General features: G+C 43.6%; 2 protein-coding genes across 4 annotated transcripts; both read left to right on the top strand.

Moving 5' to 3' along the window:
* Positions 1 to 5,321: 5,321 nt before the first annotated feature.
* On the top strand, positions 5,322 to 8,734 carry LOC136473129 (uncharacterized). The gene is made up of 2 exons (XM_066470818.1): positions 5,322 to 5,644; positions 7,946 to 8,734. The coding sequence occupies exons 1-2, from the start codon at positions 5,560 to 5,562 to the stop codon at positions 8,530 to 8,532; spliced, it is 672 nt and encodes a 223-aa protein (XP_066326915.1). The 5' UTR covers positions 5,322 to 5,559; the 3' UTR covers positions 8,533 to 8,734.
* Positions 8,735 to 10,219: 1,485 nt separating this feature from the next.
* Positions 10,220 to 16,243, top strand: LOC136473130 (uncharacterized). 3 transcript variants are annotated; one of them, XR_010762509.1, is made up of 6 exons: positions 10,220 to 12,512; positions 12,636 to 13,069; positions 13,202 to 13,360; positions 14,015 to 14,090; positions 14,183 to 14,289; positions 15,455 to 15,584. XR_010762509.1 is itself a non-coding variant. In XM_066470819.1 (6 exons), the coding sequence occupies exons 1-6, from the start codon at positions 10,692 to 10,694 to the stop codon at positions 15,931 to 15,933; spliced, it is 2,742 nt and encodes a 913-aa protein (XP_066326916.1). In that variant the 5' UTR covers positions 10,220 to 10,691; the 3' UTR covers positions 15,934 to 16,243. The 3 variants fall into 3 exon arrangements, 1 of the variants encoding a protein (XP_066326916.1); XR_010762508.1 differs by having other exon boundaries at positions 14,183 to 14,351; positions 15,455 to 15,575; XM_066470819.1 differs by lacking the exon at positions 14,183 to 14,289 and adding an exon at positions 15,841 to 16,243 and having other exon boundaries at positions 15,455 to 15,613.
* Positions 16,244 to 16,537: the final 294 nt, after the last annotated feature.

Here is a 16,537-nt window from a genome sequence, read left to right on the forward strand (position 1 = left end):
AAGAACTCAAGCCTCACTGTTCGGAGAAGGTTAAAATGGCGTGTCATATCAGAATACATGGCGCTCGGGGACTAGCTGTGGGGGATATACCCCCGAGTGATGGTACATGGGCCGCACCATCCGATGTGGCCCGGCCCGTAAGATCAAGGCGTGCACAGCAAGATTACAAGTTGTACTAGATATTGTAATAGCACCAAATAGGATACTTTACTTGTAACCTTGTCCCTTCGGAGTATATAAGGAGGGGCAAGGGTCCCCTAACGGACAGGATCATACAGATCATAACAGATCTCACCTCAATCAATACAGAATAATGAGACACAGGACGTAGGTATTACGCCAACACGGCGGCCGAACCTGTATAAATCTTGTGTCTTGTGCCTCTGTAACCATCTGGTTCCTGATTACACGCACCGTCTACCGACAATCTACCACCACGGGCACCCCCCTCGGTGGACTGCCGACCATATTTCGTCGACACGCAGGTTACAGGCACAGATTGGGATCGGGGAGAGGCGTCGGCTCGGGGCAGGACCGGGCGGGACGAGAGCTGGGACGGCAAGGACGTGCGCAAGCACGGGGCGCTGCGGCACGTGGTGCCGCAGGAGCCGTTCCTGTTCGCGTCGAGCATCCACGAGAACAACGCATAAGGGCGTGACGGCGTAACGGAGGCTACTTTCAGTTCCGTCACTTTTGTCGCTTTATTTTAACGGAATGCTATTTTCAGTTCACGGTTTAATCTTTTGGTGGTATTTTACAAGGATGCAAACTTTCGATGGTATTTTACGGAGATCGTGATCTTTCAATGCTACGTAACTAATTTTCCCTATAAATATTGTCATTCTTGCTTTGTCATAGGTATACCTAACCAATTTGAACTGATTTGAACGGTCATCCATGTGTTTAAATATTGGCCATGTTCGGCTTACCTTATATTCGGCTTGTTCGGCTTCTTTTTTTCAGCCGGAACAGTGCTTTTCTCTCACAACAATGCAACCGGAACAGTGTTTTTCAGCCAGTTTCAGCCAAGTTTCAGACCAGCGAACGGAGCCATTGCTTCTGTTTATCATTTCCAGAGATATATCAAACATTATTGTAATTCTTCCAAAGATTAAATTGACTATTTACAACGTGCTCAAGCCCCAGATTTGTTACAGGATTATCAAATTTAATTATGCTTCTGTGCTATGTAGTTGCCATTTATTTTTGTAAATATTCTAGGCTTTGGCTACCTCTGATAGTTAGGTTAACATTTGATGATTCAGGTAATACTGGGTTTTTTTTGGTCCTCAATAGGCTGATAACATTCAATGGCTCTATGGTGCTAGTATGCCACTGGTATTCCATGACCATAGCTTGCTAATCTAAAAGTATATAATACTTCAGTTGAACCTAAACTATGAAAGGTATATATTTAGGCCACTCAAATCCTTCTACTGAGTTACACTCTTCAAGTATTTATGTTTCTCTGAATGATTACTTTATGTCATTGTTGCTAATCCTACAATCATCTCTTGTGATATGCTTTGTTCGGAATATTACAAACCCTTCTCCTTCTCACGGTATCTGATTTGGTGACTATTGAAGCCAGGTGTCTCTCCAATATAAAATGTTCCTTGCTTAGAGCATAGATTTTTATACAATCAATTCAACTTGTTTCTTGGTATGTTTTGTATCGCATATATATGACACATTATACAGGTATAGAGTCCTTTTCTATCAATGTTCCCAAAAAAGAGAGGATCCTTTTCTAACACTATCCATGTTTTGATTTAAATTAAATAAATCTTAAAATAAAAGGCTTACACTGCATTGGGCTTCTACGCAGCTACCTCCGTAATGGGCTCATGGCGGCACCCCATCGGCCAGCGCGGCAAAACGCCGCGCCGTGCTTTCTAGTCTTCTGTGAGTTTGGTTGGGTATAGTTTCAATTCATCTAACGCTTTATTTGATGCATATGTATGTATCTTAATCCATATATAGGTTAAAGTGAATTGAGGTGTAATTTAGTTTAAATTACACTCTAATTCACTTCAACACACATAAACTGAGATAGATAATGTTCATCCAAATAATATGATGCACATGCATCATCTCAATCTATGTATGTTGAAGTGGGGAGTAGAATTTAACTAAATTGCATTTTAATTCAGTCCAACACATAGAGAATTGAGATGGATACATACACATTTAAAGAAGCTCTATTCTAAGGGCTTGTTTGGTAGAGCTCTATCTGATTCTGATTCTCTATGGAAGCTAATTCTCTGAAAGAAATGATTCTGTGACTGAAAGTATTTCTCTTTAATTCTTTAGCATAAATTCTCAAAACCAGGATGAAGAATCACTTTACAGAATCAATAAAAGCTATTTTTTTCAGCTCTCAACTTCTTAGTTCATTTGAGCTCCTACTGAATTTATCAGAGAATCAGGTCGAGAGCCATGACAAACGGACATAAGAGCATCGACGGCTTTGGGAGGCACCGCCGCGTCGTAGCGAGGCATCAGTTTCAGGAATCGCCACCACGTCACAACTGGGCGTCGGTGGATGACAGCCTTTTCAACAGCTCTTAACCATCTATGTTAATTGATAAATTTATCATAGCTAGATATAAACCTGAGTATCTACAAGTATTTTCTTATTAGTTATTGTATTAACTAACAACTAATGCTTTTGTCTTTTGACTTTTACGATTCTAGCCTGTACAAGATGAAAAGTATGGGTTGATGCACTAATATTTAAAAACTGGAAACGAGACCATTATGCGGCCTGTTCGAGAGGCCGTAAACGATCGTGGATTATTTACTGCTGGCTGGTTTGGTGTGAGAGAAAAATACTGTTCCCGGCTGGAAATTTACGATCATTTACGAGCAAGCGGTTGACATATAGTATTTCTCTTTATATATTACACGCGGTTGTTAGCACTGGTTAGTCTGTCAGTGTCAAAACATCGCGGAGAAATCAGCCGACGACCACATTATTAGTTCAGATTTCGCCGTCCATGGAAAACCATTAGCACTGCAAGTCTGGTGAAATATACGTAGAACAGTACCTACCTTCCAAGCATGATGCATGTGCTTACATTAATCTTATCCTTTTCTTAAATTATATTATTGTACATTATTGCATTACTCACGAATTTGCAGTGTTTGCACCGGCCATGCATCGCCAGCCGAACATCCCTCAGATGGACCAAGCACAATTCTTTTCAGAAAATTGTAAGTACTACCTGCTATTAAAGGGCCGTGGTGAGAGAGACCTGACTGGCCAAAGGAAAGCTAACACCATTAACAAACGATCTTGGGTGAGAGTGAGACACTGATTCAAACTTTTCTTAACAAACGATTTTGGGGCGTATAAGTTCAATAGTGCCTTGTCAGGGAATACGCACTTCCTTTTTTTGCACCTAAAAGTTGAGATTTTGAAAATTCATCACACCATCGACCTGGGCATCTCTCAAGGCTTGTTGAGGCCATGATTACCAAAAAAGGTGCACTTAAATACTACCTATTTAATACAAACTATAGATCGTTATGAATGACCACACCGACAGTGGGTAGAGGCAGTTCAAGATTTATTTAGTTCAAAAGATTAAATAGTACGAGCTAAGTCAATGCTGCTTACTAAACTTCACTTTAACCATTATTAAGATCAACTAGCCAGTTTACTCATTGTGGTACACCTTTTTTTTCCTTCCCTTTCTCCCTGTCTCAAAAGACATGCACAAATCACGTTTCGAGAAGTTGAATAATTTTAAATTTAACTAGACTCTTAAAAAATAGTATCAACATTTGTATACCTAATAGATGCCATGATTAATCTAATAATGTTTGTTCTGTATTAGTCTATTCTTATATATTTGGTTAAACTCTAGATTGATTGACTTAAAATTTGAGATGTTTATTTATTTTGGGACGAAGAGATTAAGGATAATTTCTTGACTCTTTTTTATGAGGCTGCTTAGGCGGCTCTCTATGCCCTTTGAGATTATGCCAAATTGTTATACGCTCTTTTATGAGATATAGTCTCCATTACACAATGCTCAAAACAACTTAACTTGCTCTACATATAGTCTCCATTACACAATGTTCTCTATATATAGACAACAAGTGATTTTTTAGTCTATCACCTATCGAAAAGGTGCTTGTGTTTTGAGGGCAGGCAACACTAGATTCCCATCTGACCCCACATTTCCTTACTTTCCCTACCATACTCTCTCATTCCTAAGCGCTCCATGTTTTGTTTCCGTCATAATCTCCGCCCCGTCTAATGGACCTCCTTCACCTCATATGGCCAGGGAGGGCCGGAAGAACGACTTACACAACGCAGCTATGAGTGAACCCATAGTGCGGGTTACATGCCCACAGAAAAAGTGATTAGGAGCCTAAACGACAACATAACAGAAAGAAGGCGGTAAGGAGAGGCCCTCCACCACAAACCTAACCTACTGAACCTGCATGGAAAAAAACATCAACTCAAGGCTGCAAGCACAGGAGGTGAAGCCGCGGTGGCAAAGTATCCACCAAGAAGAGACGAACCACGGCGGCAAAGCATCCACCCGAGCCATGATGGCAACCATCCGCCAAAGAGAACGCGACAAAGTATCCGCAATAGGGGGGGACGCGTAGCCACGAAGTATCCGCACGCTCACCATCTTTATCGGGCTATCTAATCACAGACACCCTTTTTTTTAAGGTTGTTGACGCTTGTGACAGAGTCATAGAGAAACCTCTGACTCAGAACCTTTAACCTTGCCCTTGTTTAGTTCTCCAAAAGTGCACTATGCAGAAAGAAGATTCCCCGTTACATCAAACTTGTGGTACATGCATGGAGTACTAAATGTAGACGAAATCAAAAACTAATTGCACAGTTTGCTTTAACTTTGCGAGACGAATCTTTTGAGTCTAATTAGTCAATGTTTGGACAATAATTCACAAATACAAACGAAATGCTACAGTAGAGAATCGTGCACTATGTGCAAACTTTGCCGAACTAAACGCGCCCCTCGTTAGAGTCAGGAAAGACAACGTGAGCTTTAACTGCTCTGCAAATCAGACGGTTAATGCTTAAACTAGAAGCATTGATCGGACGTTTGAGAAATTCAGGTGCTTTGAAGATTGAAAACATTTAGCTTTTCTCTTTTCCTATACAAGGGCGATAGTGAGAAATGGAGGAGCTGATCAGGCACCTTGTCGGTCGCTCCCCTTTTTGCTCGCCGATGGAAGGCTGCCTTCTAACCGAAAATAGTCGGCAGGGGCACTTTGGTCAGTGCACGCCAACGGAACAATGGCACAGCCGACACACATGACACATGCGGCGAGAGAGCAGCGGAGCAGTTGCACACGAAAAAAGCCATAAAAGAAAGCGAGCTCGCAGCAGATCGAACGGGAGAAGAGAACAAGACCTGCAGTCCTGCTCGCCAGCTAAGCCAGCTCACCCTTCTTCCACTCCCACACTCCAAGCCGAGCTCGCGCGCGCACACAGACGCGCAGGCACGAGCTCCTGCTAGATCCCGAATTGTCCCCTGCCCGCACGCGTTGGGGGGCGCAAAGGATCATCGGATGGCTATGTTCGCGCGGCCGCTGCTGGCCGCCCTGCTGCTGCCGGCGTTCCTGCTCTCCGCCGCCTTGGCCGCCGACAGCAAGAGTACTGCTCCAGTTACCTTTCCCCGCTTTCGTTCCTGGTTGCTGTCGCCTGCTGCATTCCTTGTGTTTGTTCTTGCGCACGCTCTCCATTGATCCAATCTGTCTAGGACTAGTGCCCGGATCTGGGTGTTTTGGATGCGTAGCTCGGTTTGGGATCTCGCGGGCGCGGTGGGTTGACGGGGGAGGCGGCGGGTCCTACGCCATTGGGGATCGAACAATTCGGTAACGGGGATCACTGTTGTGGTAGTGTTCGCTGAGCTATGCTTTCTTGTTCTAGCAGTAAAGATGGCGCTGAGCCATGGATAATTGACAAGTAACTTCCCTGAACGAACGAGCACAATCTTGGGGGAACTTTAGTGTAATTATCCGTTCTGGTTCTGCTGTGTGTTTGTATGCAAACTATTGAGATGGTCTGCTTCAATTGCTAAAATTCGCGGGGCTTCAGAATAGCTGCGTATCTGGTTAGTCGTGGTAGGCCAAATTGTAAAGACTTCCATAAAGAGGTTGGTCAGTTCTCCAATTTCTATATCTGTCTTGAAGTAACTAGTTCGCTTGAGCTGGTTTGGCTTATAAGCCATAGCTGAAAGTACCGTTGGCTGGTTTGGTGGGAGAGAAAAATACTGTTCGTTGGCTGATAAGCCATGGCTTATAAGCCAAATACGACCAAGCGAACAGGCTGGTTATTAACTTTAGTGTGTCTGAGCCTTGGTAGCGACTTCGCCACTCATCTGTGCGACTAGTGTTTGGGAGATCTAAATGTGGAAACTTTGCTTCATTGCTTTGATGGCAATAGCATAATCTACATTATTTACTTATGTTGCAGACGTGGAGCATTTAAATAAATTGTCTTTTTGTCATGCAATAGAAATGAATTATTTAATATTACGCTGAAGGTTCATCTGTACTATGACATATCTCTCTAAGTAATATGACAATTAGATAGGATATTAGCCATGGGGGAGGTTTTAGCAACATCACCAATATATTATCAATGTTGACTCTTGAAAAAACAGAGATGTGTTGTGGTGCTTAAAGAGAACCCCAGGTACCATCCCTCTAAAATGTTAGTTTAAATCAAATGATAAAAGATGAGAGCTACCTATCAAAAAGATACTAAAGTCGTGGCCTGGTACCACTAAATGGTGGATTAGGTAGCAATTACAGGTCAAGGTGGAAGGATGCAAAATCATGTATTGGCTCAACGAAATTATATTGGAGGATAGTTTTGTACTCTTCTTGAGTTCTGTTTTCCTCCTCGAAATTTAACAAGGCAATAAATAAAAACAAACTGAACAAGGCAAGCAGCCCTGCAAGTGCCAACCAAGAGGAGGATCTATTGGATACGTATGCTGTCAGATTGGTTGCCACATGTTGTCCATAGCCATCATGCGAAGGTAATGGACCCCTCTCGGGTGGTGGCAATTTTGGTAGTGACGAGCGGCCAAGGGAGATGGAAAGAGACGCCGATGTGGCTCCTGACTTGAGGACACACATGGAGGCGATGACTGGCAATAACGATGACAGAGAATGGGTTGGGGAAATACGCTGCCTGCAGTAGTATCTTCAAGTGTCTCACGACGGAAGGGGCTCAGGGATTTGGGAGTTACTGAGGATTCATAGTGCCCTCATGAGCATGTATAAATTACTGATCTATCATCCATTACAATATTTATGCTTCCTATCTACCCTTGTTAATATCAACGCTTCACACGTTATAAGGCAGGGTACCTAGGGTTCCTTTCAAAGAACAATAATCTGAAAATAATGTATGGTTTTGCTGCACTTCATTTAACTCTTACACGTAAGGCAGTTCTCCCATGTAATGTAGCTACCTTGCCCAAATATTTAAATAACATTATTAGTTAGCAACATTTTTTTATGAAAAAATTAGCACTATTTTCATGATTAATTTTATACTATTCTTGTAACTAAGATTTTTCTAAGGAATGAAGTTTCAGTGGGACAGTGGCCTACTTTGTTACTTTCTTTTTATCCATGGAATGTTCTCGGTATTGCTCGCGGCTATTTGTTCAAGTAGAAAGTAGTACAATCTGCTAGACTGCTGCATAAGGTCTGTTAAATTACTAGGATGCCAATCTTCCACAGACCTAATCTATATTTATTTTAGTACTACTGTGTGTTAACTAAGCTTAAATATTTACTGTATTTGTTGATTCTACATTCTTGTGATTGCAGCATTTATCTAGGATGCATTTGCATCTTCATTTCCTCTTGAACCTTGAAATTTGTATTAATTTTTGTACAACTTGGTGCTTGAATTATCTTCTTTAATTCTTTTCAGACAACCCTGCGGATCAGCTGGTTACATTGATCAACAGCAACCGTACTGCCAGCAAGGCTTCTACTGTTTCCGATAATCAAGGTTTGGGATGCATCGCTCTGCAATACATCAAAGCATATGAAGGTCAATGTGACCAGGTGGATGACAAGAAGCCGATGGAGTCAAGTTTCACTGACACATTTGCCCCAACCTGTGGCGTCCAAGCCACAACTCTTTCCAAGATTACCGGTAGGCTTGTGGGCTGCCAGTCCAAGTACGTGAGTCCAGCTGAGGCCTTTGACATCCTGGTGAATGATGCGAAGGGCCTTCAAATATTGCACAGCAAGAACCACACGGAGGTTGGGGCAGCTGTGAGTGGCACGGATCGTGGTGGACCTTACTTCTGGTGTGTCCTGTTCAGCGACGGGAAGCCTACTACCAGCTTCAAGGTGGATGGCGAAGTGCCCAAGACTGCCATCCATCCAGGGTGCTTCAGTGGCAACAATGACGACTGCATGGGCCCGACGAATGGCGCCATTTCGATCAATGCTGGTGCGAGGCTGGTGGCGGCCCTTCTTTTTGCTGTAGCTTGTGCCTTTGCTTTGTGAGCTTGTAAGTAGGTGTGATGTTTTCGGCCATTATTTTGCTTTGTGAGAAGGAGCTGAACACCATCTCCTGTTTGCAGTGGCACGCCATTCTTTTGCTTCTCTGAGCATATGAACTATATATGCAAGGATTTATAGATCAATGTTCAACATTTGAGACTATCATTTATAGATCATTGTTCAGCATTTGAGACTGTCTGTTACCTGTTCAGAGTGTTCGTCATAGTAATTTTGTGCACTCTTTTCTGAAGTTTGCTGTGACTATAAGGCTATGTTTGGATGTAGAAATTCAGGCTGAGGAATTGAATTGGCCTGGAATACCGAAGCTGAGGGGCATTGGAAATAGCCTGGAATACCAATGCCATTGTTTGGATGTGCAATTAGTTCATAGCTGGAATCGCAGAAAAACAACCAATTACAATTCCTGTTTGGATGTACAGTCTGTTGAATTGTATGTTTTAAAGAGTCTGGGTTGTCTACAATGATGTAAGAGCATTCAATATGTTTTTCACAACTTGCACATATATTCAAATGACTATATATCGTTGCACATAAATTTCTGATGCCAGATGCTCTGTTGTTGCATTGCATACCTCCCAAACAACTATAGTTTAGAAGTTTTGGTCATTCTATTTTTTGTTTAGAAACATTTGGTGGAAAAATATCTAACCTGTCATTCTTTGAGGCTAAATGGTCCACCAACCTATTTATTTTCCTCGGAGTTCTCTCATATTTATTATCGTCCCCCAAATTCTCTAATCCAGGCATGAGTTTCTGCAGTTGGATGTACGTAGTAAATGCTATAATTATCATGCAACTGGAATTATCACCGAAAGATGTGCAAGTACTCCAATTAATGAAGGGTAGTATGGTAGTTTCTCTGTTATATTAATCTGTCGTAAACTTGTTAGAAATCTATCCATTCAGGAAAAGCAGGAGTAAGGGGGTGTTTGGGACTGCTCCACAAACCCTATTCCACAAAAAATTGGAGTTTGTGGAGCACCTCTTTAGGTGCTCTCACAACTCTATTATTTTTCTTCGAATAGAGTGCGTGGAGCTGAAACCGCTTGGCTAAAAAACGTGGAGCGAAGCTAAAAAACGTGGAGCAGAGCAGTCCCAAACACCCCCTAAGATGATAAAATTAATCTATGCTAGAAAATATGTATACACAAAAACTAAGATATGAAGACACGTGACAGATAGATAATAGAAGAGAATATATACACTTTTAGATATATTTTTAAAAAATAATACTATTAGAATATGATTTCTATACGTAGCATCATATGATCTGACATTTTTCTATGAGATGAATACCGTGTCCAAGCTGCGTCGCTGTAGAATGTGGATGGTGGTGATTACTTATTAGTGTAGCTACTAGATTTGACTACAAGTGCCTCTGAAGCGGTCGGTCCTGTTCGCTTGAACTACTTCAGCAGTACTTTTCAACGAACGAACATTGTTTTTCTCTCGTAACAAATCAGCATAAGTTAAATTTCTGCGAAGTTTCAGCCACCAAACACGCTTTGGGCAACTTTTGTTCTCTGATGACGCGTCTCCCACTAATCTGGCTTACATCAGGTAGCGGCGAAAAGGTCACACGATTCCGCTAACGCATCTCCTGTAACGAAAGAGATCAAAGGAGAACCAAGTGCACAACAGCACGCAGGACACACGCTGCCTGTAAGGCTGTAACCATCATCGCCGGCGGTGTCCGCGGCCGCTGAAAAAGTCCACGTCCACCTCTAGCAAACCATTTCTTGGTCCTCCGGTCCGGTTCTTCCCCACCGGCCACCGCGCAACAGACTCCAACCGCCAGCACGGGCTTCCCCCGCGCCCCGCACGCCCACCTCGGGCCACGACCGGAGGCCCGGAGACACGACGACCGTACGGCGCCGCACCCGAGGCGACCGCCCCGACGCCCCCGCGGCCCCTGCCCTTCCCGTTTGCGCGGGAAAACCATTAAAAAACGAGGAGCAAACCGCCCGGCCCGACAAGCCCCGCGCCGCCTCCGGCCTCCTTCCCCTGCAAGCTTCCTCCCCCTTCCGCGCCCCTCAATTCCCCGCCCGCGCAGTCGCGCACCCCTCCAAACCCAAACCCCTCGCGCCGTCACGCTTCCCTCCCTCAGTTCCTCGTGCGTTTGCGCCGTCACGCTTTCCGCGATGCCCCGCACCCATTCACGCGCCAAGACGGCATCCCCGCCGTCGCCGCCGGAGGCGGCGGCGGCGGCGGCCGGTTCCCCGCAGCGCACCCCCGTGCCGTCCCCATCCACCTCCCTCCGCCTCGGCATCGGCCCCGCATCCCCCGACGACGACAGCGCCGGATCCCTCGACCTCAAGAAACCCGTCGCCGCGCCTCCCCGACACAGCCTGCGCCTCGCGGGCGCCGCCCTCCGCCTCGGCCTCGGCCCCGCCTCCTCCGAGGACGACGACGTCGGCGCCGGATCCCCCAACCTCAGCCCCCACGCCGCCACGCCTCTCCGACGCAGCCTGCGCCTCGCCGGCGCCGCCGCGGGTAGTCCAAACACTCCCTCCGCGCGAGACGGCAGTTCCTCCGGGTCCGGGTCGGGCGGGGGCGAGAAGAGGGCGGGGATTGCCCGTGTTCGAGTCTCCGCCTATTCGCTTGCTACTACCGTCTCGCCGAGGACCGGGAACTCCAGTAGCGATGGCGGCGGGTCGGGGGCGGATAGGGCTTTGGCGAGCGGCAACGGTTCTGCCGGTTCGGATCCGTTCACGATCCTGCGGTCACTGTCTCGGATCGGGAAGCGGCGGATGGAGGCGGGCGGGGAGGTGGGGGTTGGGTCGTCTCGTCGAGGCCAGGTGCATGACGAAATGCTGCACCGGGACGTGGGGACGCCGACGAAGCGGTGCAAGACCATATTGGTTGGTGGAGTGCAGACAGTGTATGTGTCTGATACAGATAGCGATTCTGACGATGATTGCAAGATGCTGGGTTCAAGTTGGATCAAACCCAGTCCTGTTGCTATGAACATGGATAGGACTGAAAAGGGGGATGTGGATGATCCTGCCAATGCAAGCAATGGAGAGTCTCTGCAGACACATAATCTGTTACGGACAGCAAATGGTGGGGTGGTTGAGCAGTTAGTATATCCTTCAGGAAGTCCTTCAAGTTTTGAAGCAAAAGTCTCTGCAGATATGTATTTCAATGAAGATTCGAGCCAATACAGTTCTAGAAAGGAAGTCAAAGTGAAAGAGAAGCTTGTCTTGGGGAATAACAATTCTCGTGCTGATGCTAATGTGGGCTCTGCAGTCGGTACCAGTTCCAGCAAATTCAATCCTGATAGCAAAGGAAAGGGAAAGATGGTTGTAGAAGATAGTCTATCATCTCTGAGCTCAATTGAGGACAAGCCAGATTTCGATGCAGTGGATTCCAAAGAGATTCAGCACAACTTAGGATCAGTTTCTGCTTCTATGGAGTCACATCGCAGACAAACAGCAAAAGAGAGGGCTATCAGGCTGGCCCCTAAATTTGCATTCTTCAAAGCAGATAAAGATGAGCATAGTGAAGATGATGAAGAAGAAGAGCTACAGGCTGACCCTGACGCTCAGGACTGGCCAGGCCCATTTGCAACTGCTGCAAGGATATATGAAGAAAGAGAAGCTAAGTTGAGAGCTCGAGAGTTGAATGCTTCAAAGGTGGGCAAATCTGCAAATAGGGTCATTGTTTGGTCGCCTTCAAAGGATAGGAAAAATCCAGCACGAGCTCAAGCCCCGTTACTTACAAGCTTATGCTTAAACACCCTTGCGGAACATTCTGAATGTATTGAATCACTTGGAGGTATCCCAGAGGAGCTAAAGAATAAGCTGTTAAAGATTCTGTGTCATTCCAGGAAGATGAAGACTCATCTTCTCCATGAACTACTGTGTGACAGTCCTACAGAACTGCATCTCAGTGAGTGTTCATGGCTGAGTGAGGATGACTTTGAGAAAACTTTTGAGAAATGCAGCACTGAAAGCTTGCAGGTACTATTTGTTTACTCTGCAGTTTCTGTGCTATGTACACATTATTTATTCCTTTCAATACGACCTTATTTCTTCTGGGTAAATTAACTTGTGAGAACTCATTCAGTGTTTATCTTAATGTAGGATCTACAGCTTGATATATCTGGGAGATGCATGCCTGATTACATATTGCCATCTACCTTAGCTAAGGTTCCTAACTGCATGCCATTGTTGAGAAAAATATCTCTGAAGGGAAATTATCGGCTTTCTGATAATGGTTTAGGCACAATCATCTCTGCTGCACCTTCTTTATCCTCCCTAAATCTGTGCGAGTGTTCTCTTCTCACTTCATCTGGAATCGATATTCTTGCAAACAAGTTACATTCAGTTCTTAGAGAACTGTATATAGATGAATGCACAAACGTGGATGCTATGGCGATTCTTCCTGCTCTACAGAAGATTAATCATCTAGAGGTTTTATCAATGTCCGGAATACAGTCCGTGTGTGACAAGTTTGTGAAAGAGCTCATTGCTGTTCATGGTTCAAATCTGAAGGAGTTAGCATTTGCTGGTTGCTTGTAAGTATTTACAAATTCCTACTTTAGGCAATAGTTTTCTTTTGGAAGTATCAGTACCATAGTTATATTACTATTATGCAAGTATAGAGAAGCAACATGGAGCTGCATATCTGACTTGCTATCTAAATGTAGGGAACTTACCTCATCTTCCATCAAGACTATTGGGGAATACTGTCAAGAATTAACTTCGTTGGACCTCCGCAACTTGGCTAGGCTGCGTGACTCAGCAATGAGGCATCTTCGTGGCTGTAGGCTAATAAGGAAACTAAAGCTTCAAAGAAATGCATTCAGGTATCGCCCCACTTCCCCTGTTATTTTGGTTGATCCAAGTTTGAAGTGCCTCATTACTAAGCAGAATTAAGCGCTGTGCAAACATTCATGTCCTTTTACGTCAAATTCTTTTTGCATATTATTGTTTTCCAAACTCAGATGCATAATGATTATTATGCATGTCTTATTTAGCTTCTTTCTAGCATTCTAACCATTTTATCTATGCTAACTCATTTGCCCTTTCTTTATGTTTGTGCATTGTAGAAGTGCTGATATTTTTTTTTCTGACTGATCGTAATGAGGGTCTGAGAGTAATATGTCATGACCCACTTAATCACTTGTAGCACCAGTTCTGCCATCTGTATAATTAAACTACTGCTGTTTTAAAGTTGATGAATTACTTAGACCTGATAGATTACAAAGGAAAAGGAAAGGCAAACCACTACTGTAATTTAGTGACTCTTGGTTGGTTTGCAAGCTCCTGAAGGTGTCCTGGAAGTTGACATCAGCAAGTTTTAACAGTTTGTGTCTTCCATTTTATCAAAAAGTATCACCCATTAATTCATTTGATGGTACTGTTATTTTTTTCTTGATCATAATATGCTCTGTCGTGTAATGAGATCGCTGCAAATTCTTCCCGATGTTATAATTAGTTAACTTGATCCATTATTACAGTGATGAAGCTGTGTCTCGATATTTGGAAGAATCTGGAGGATGCCTGACTGAGTTAATGCTAAACAATGTTAAGAAGGTAATTTGTCCGTTCTTTCCTTTCTTGAATGTGTGGCAATCCCTGAATGATATAAATCTTATCCTTGGGACCGACCTTATATTTTTGTTTAGATGTGGACCCTTTAGGGGCGGGCCTGGTGCAAGCGGTAGAGTCTTACCGCCTGTGACCGGAAGGTCCCAGGTTCGAGTCGCGGTCTCCTCGCATTGCACAGGCTAGGGTAAGGCTTGCCACTGACACCCTTCCCCAGACCCCGCATAGAGCGGGAGCTCTCTGCACTGGGTACGCCCTTTATGTGGACTATTTAGTCTATTTCCTTCTTTTTGAGCAAGAGACCATGCAAAAGGTTCAATACCACATAGAGAGAAAAAGCTATTTATGGATTAATTTTGAGGCGGTTTAGTTTGAACTTAGGTTGCACTAATAATGTGGAACAGACACAACATGATGTGAACATAGATGCAAATTACTATATGAAGACCTGTTACTGATAAAAAAGGGGTAAGTAAACCTTAGGACGGCGTTACATGCAACAAATGTCTGTTGGCTAGTCAGGAGCATTATAATGTGCGGGAGTTAGAGAACCGGTAACAGGGATCACACTGTACTTGAATATTGAGTGGGGAGAGGTACATTTCATTTATGCACTCAGTCTATTTATTCAAGCTGGAACTTAATGAGTGCATATTTGAACATTTCTGGTTTGGTGTAAGCATATAACATGATTTTTGAGAGACATGATTGGTTGGGCGCAATGGAGAGTATGAACAAACTGCAAATCTACATTTGGGCATGGGCATGGGCATGTTTGAGTTTGTTCAGGCTGCATCAAACTTGCATCACTATTTATGTGGTGGCAGTGGGAACTAAGAACCAATCTGATGTATCTTCAGTTATCTGAAATTGGTTTTAACATGACTATGAAAATTTTATATTCAAATCAGGGACCTGTTATTTTGATCACTTGGCTAAAATATCTTTGTTGCACAAAAGTTCTGTCTAGGCCCTGTTTGGATCCAAGGTGCTAATGGCTAGCAACTAAAAAAATAGCAAGTGTGTCTCCAAACACCCGACCTACTAATATGTGCTGTAACCATTAGTATATTTTGTGGCAAGTTGAAGGTTGCTACTAGGTGCTAATAGTTAGCAATGCTAAGTTTAGTAGATCCAAACAGGCCATAATCTTTTGTTGGTTGAAGTGTATAACAACTTAAACTATTATTTACTAATTTTTGCTTGTTTCTTCTCAATCCGACTGGGAAATTTTATTAAGTTGGTTAACATGTGCTATTTCCTTGACCATTTTTTTGTGATGTCTTTCATCTGTTTCACTTATGAATAATCCTTCGCAAATAATTAGTTCTCATCTTATGTATTTCATTTAGGTTGGAGACCTTACTGCCCTTGCAATTTCTCGCAAGTGTTCTGTTCTATTGGAGGCCCTGGATCTTTCCTTCTGCCGTGAACTGACAGACGGAGCTTTAGGGCTGATTGTCGACAGCTGCCGAACATTGAGGATTCTTAAGCTATTTGGTTGTACCCAGGTATGATGACCTTCCTAGCAAACAGAGCAATACTGCCTCAACAGTAAACATAAATAAATATACTTCCTGTAACATGTTCTTTCTGTCAGCAGTTCCAATCATGTTTTTTCTATCAACAGTAAACATACATTAGGAACACCTGTTGATTGGTAGTATCATCTGAGTAAAGAGCATCTGTTGTTTGGGGGCTTTGAAAACCGTACTTACTGCAGACCATTTCATTGCAGGTCACGGATTTGTTCCTCAAGGGTCACTCAAACACATCGGTCAAAATCGTCGGAATAGAAGGGAGCATACTCGTGCAAATGGATAACCGTTAGTTTGTGTGGAGAACGACACTACATTCTCCTGACCATTCAGTTACCTAGCTTAGGATTCGAGGCATCAAGGTCCACAATGTGGCTGCAGCATCAAGTCGGGAATATTTTGTCAACCAGTGAACCTACCTTTCTTATACCAGTTAGCCGTGTAGAGAACTTTCTTGAAATGCTTTCTTTTTCTCGATTAACATTTTTTTGAAAGGTTTCTCGGTTATTTTAAAGCAGTGGAAAATCTGCTGCTGCATCATGCAAACTACTGATAGAATATTTTTATTTGTCATCGGATGGTTAAGATTGGATATTCAGATTATTGTTGTTTCAGAAGCATATGCGTTAGCTTACTTTGAGCCGAGCTTATAAAGAGCAACTCATATCTCGAATGAACGGATCCCTTTTGCTATGGATATCCGTAAGCGCGGAGATGGCAAAGGCAGGAGGCAGCCAATGGCCGTGGGAGCTTGCCCTCGGTCCCTCCCCAAACTTCCTATCTGACTATTACCTCCGTCCCAAATGCAAGACGCAATTTGACTTGGTACAATCCATAAGATCACATTCTTAACTGCTAATTTCTTTATAATATAATTTATAATAACAAAAGCTTCAT

This window comes from Miscanthus floridulus, chromosome 8 (genome assembly GCF_019320115.1).
Source record: "Miscanthus floridulus cultivar M001 chromosome 8, ASM1932011v1, whole genome shotgun sequence".
NCBI classification, from domain to species: domain Eukaryota; kingdom Viridiplantae; phylum Streptophyta; class Magnoliopsida; order Poales; family Poaceae; genus Miscanthus; species Miscanthus floridulus.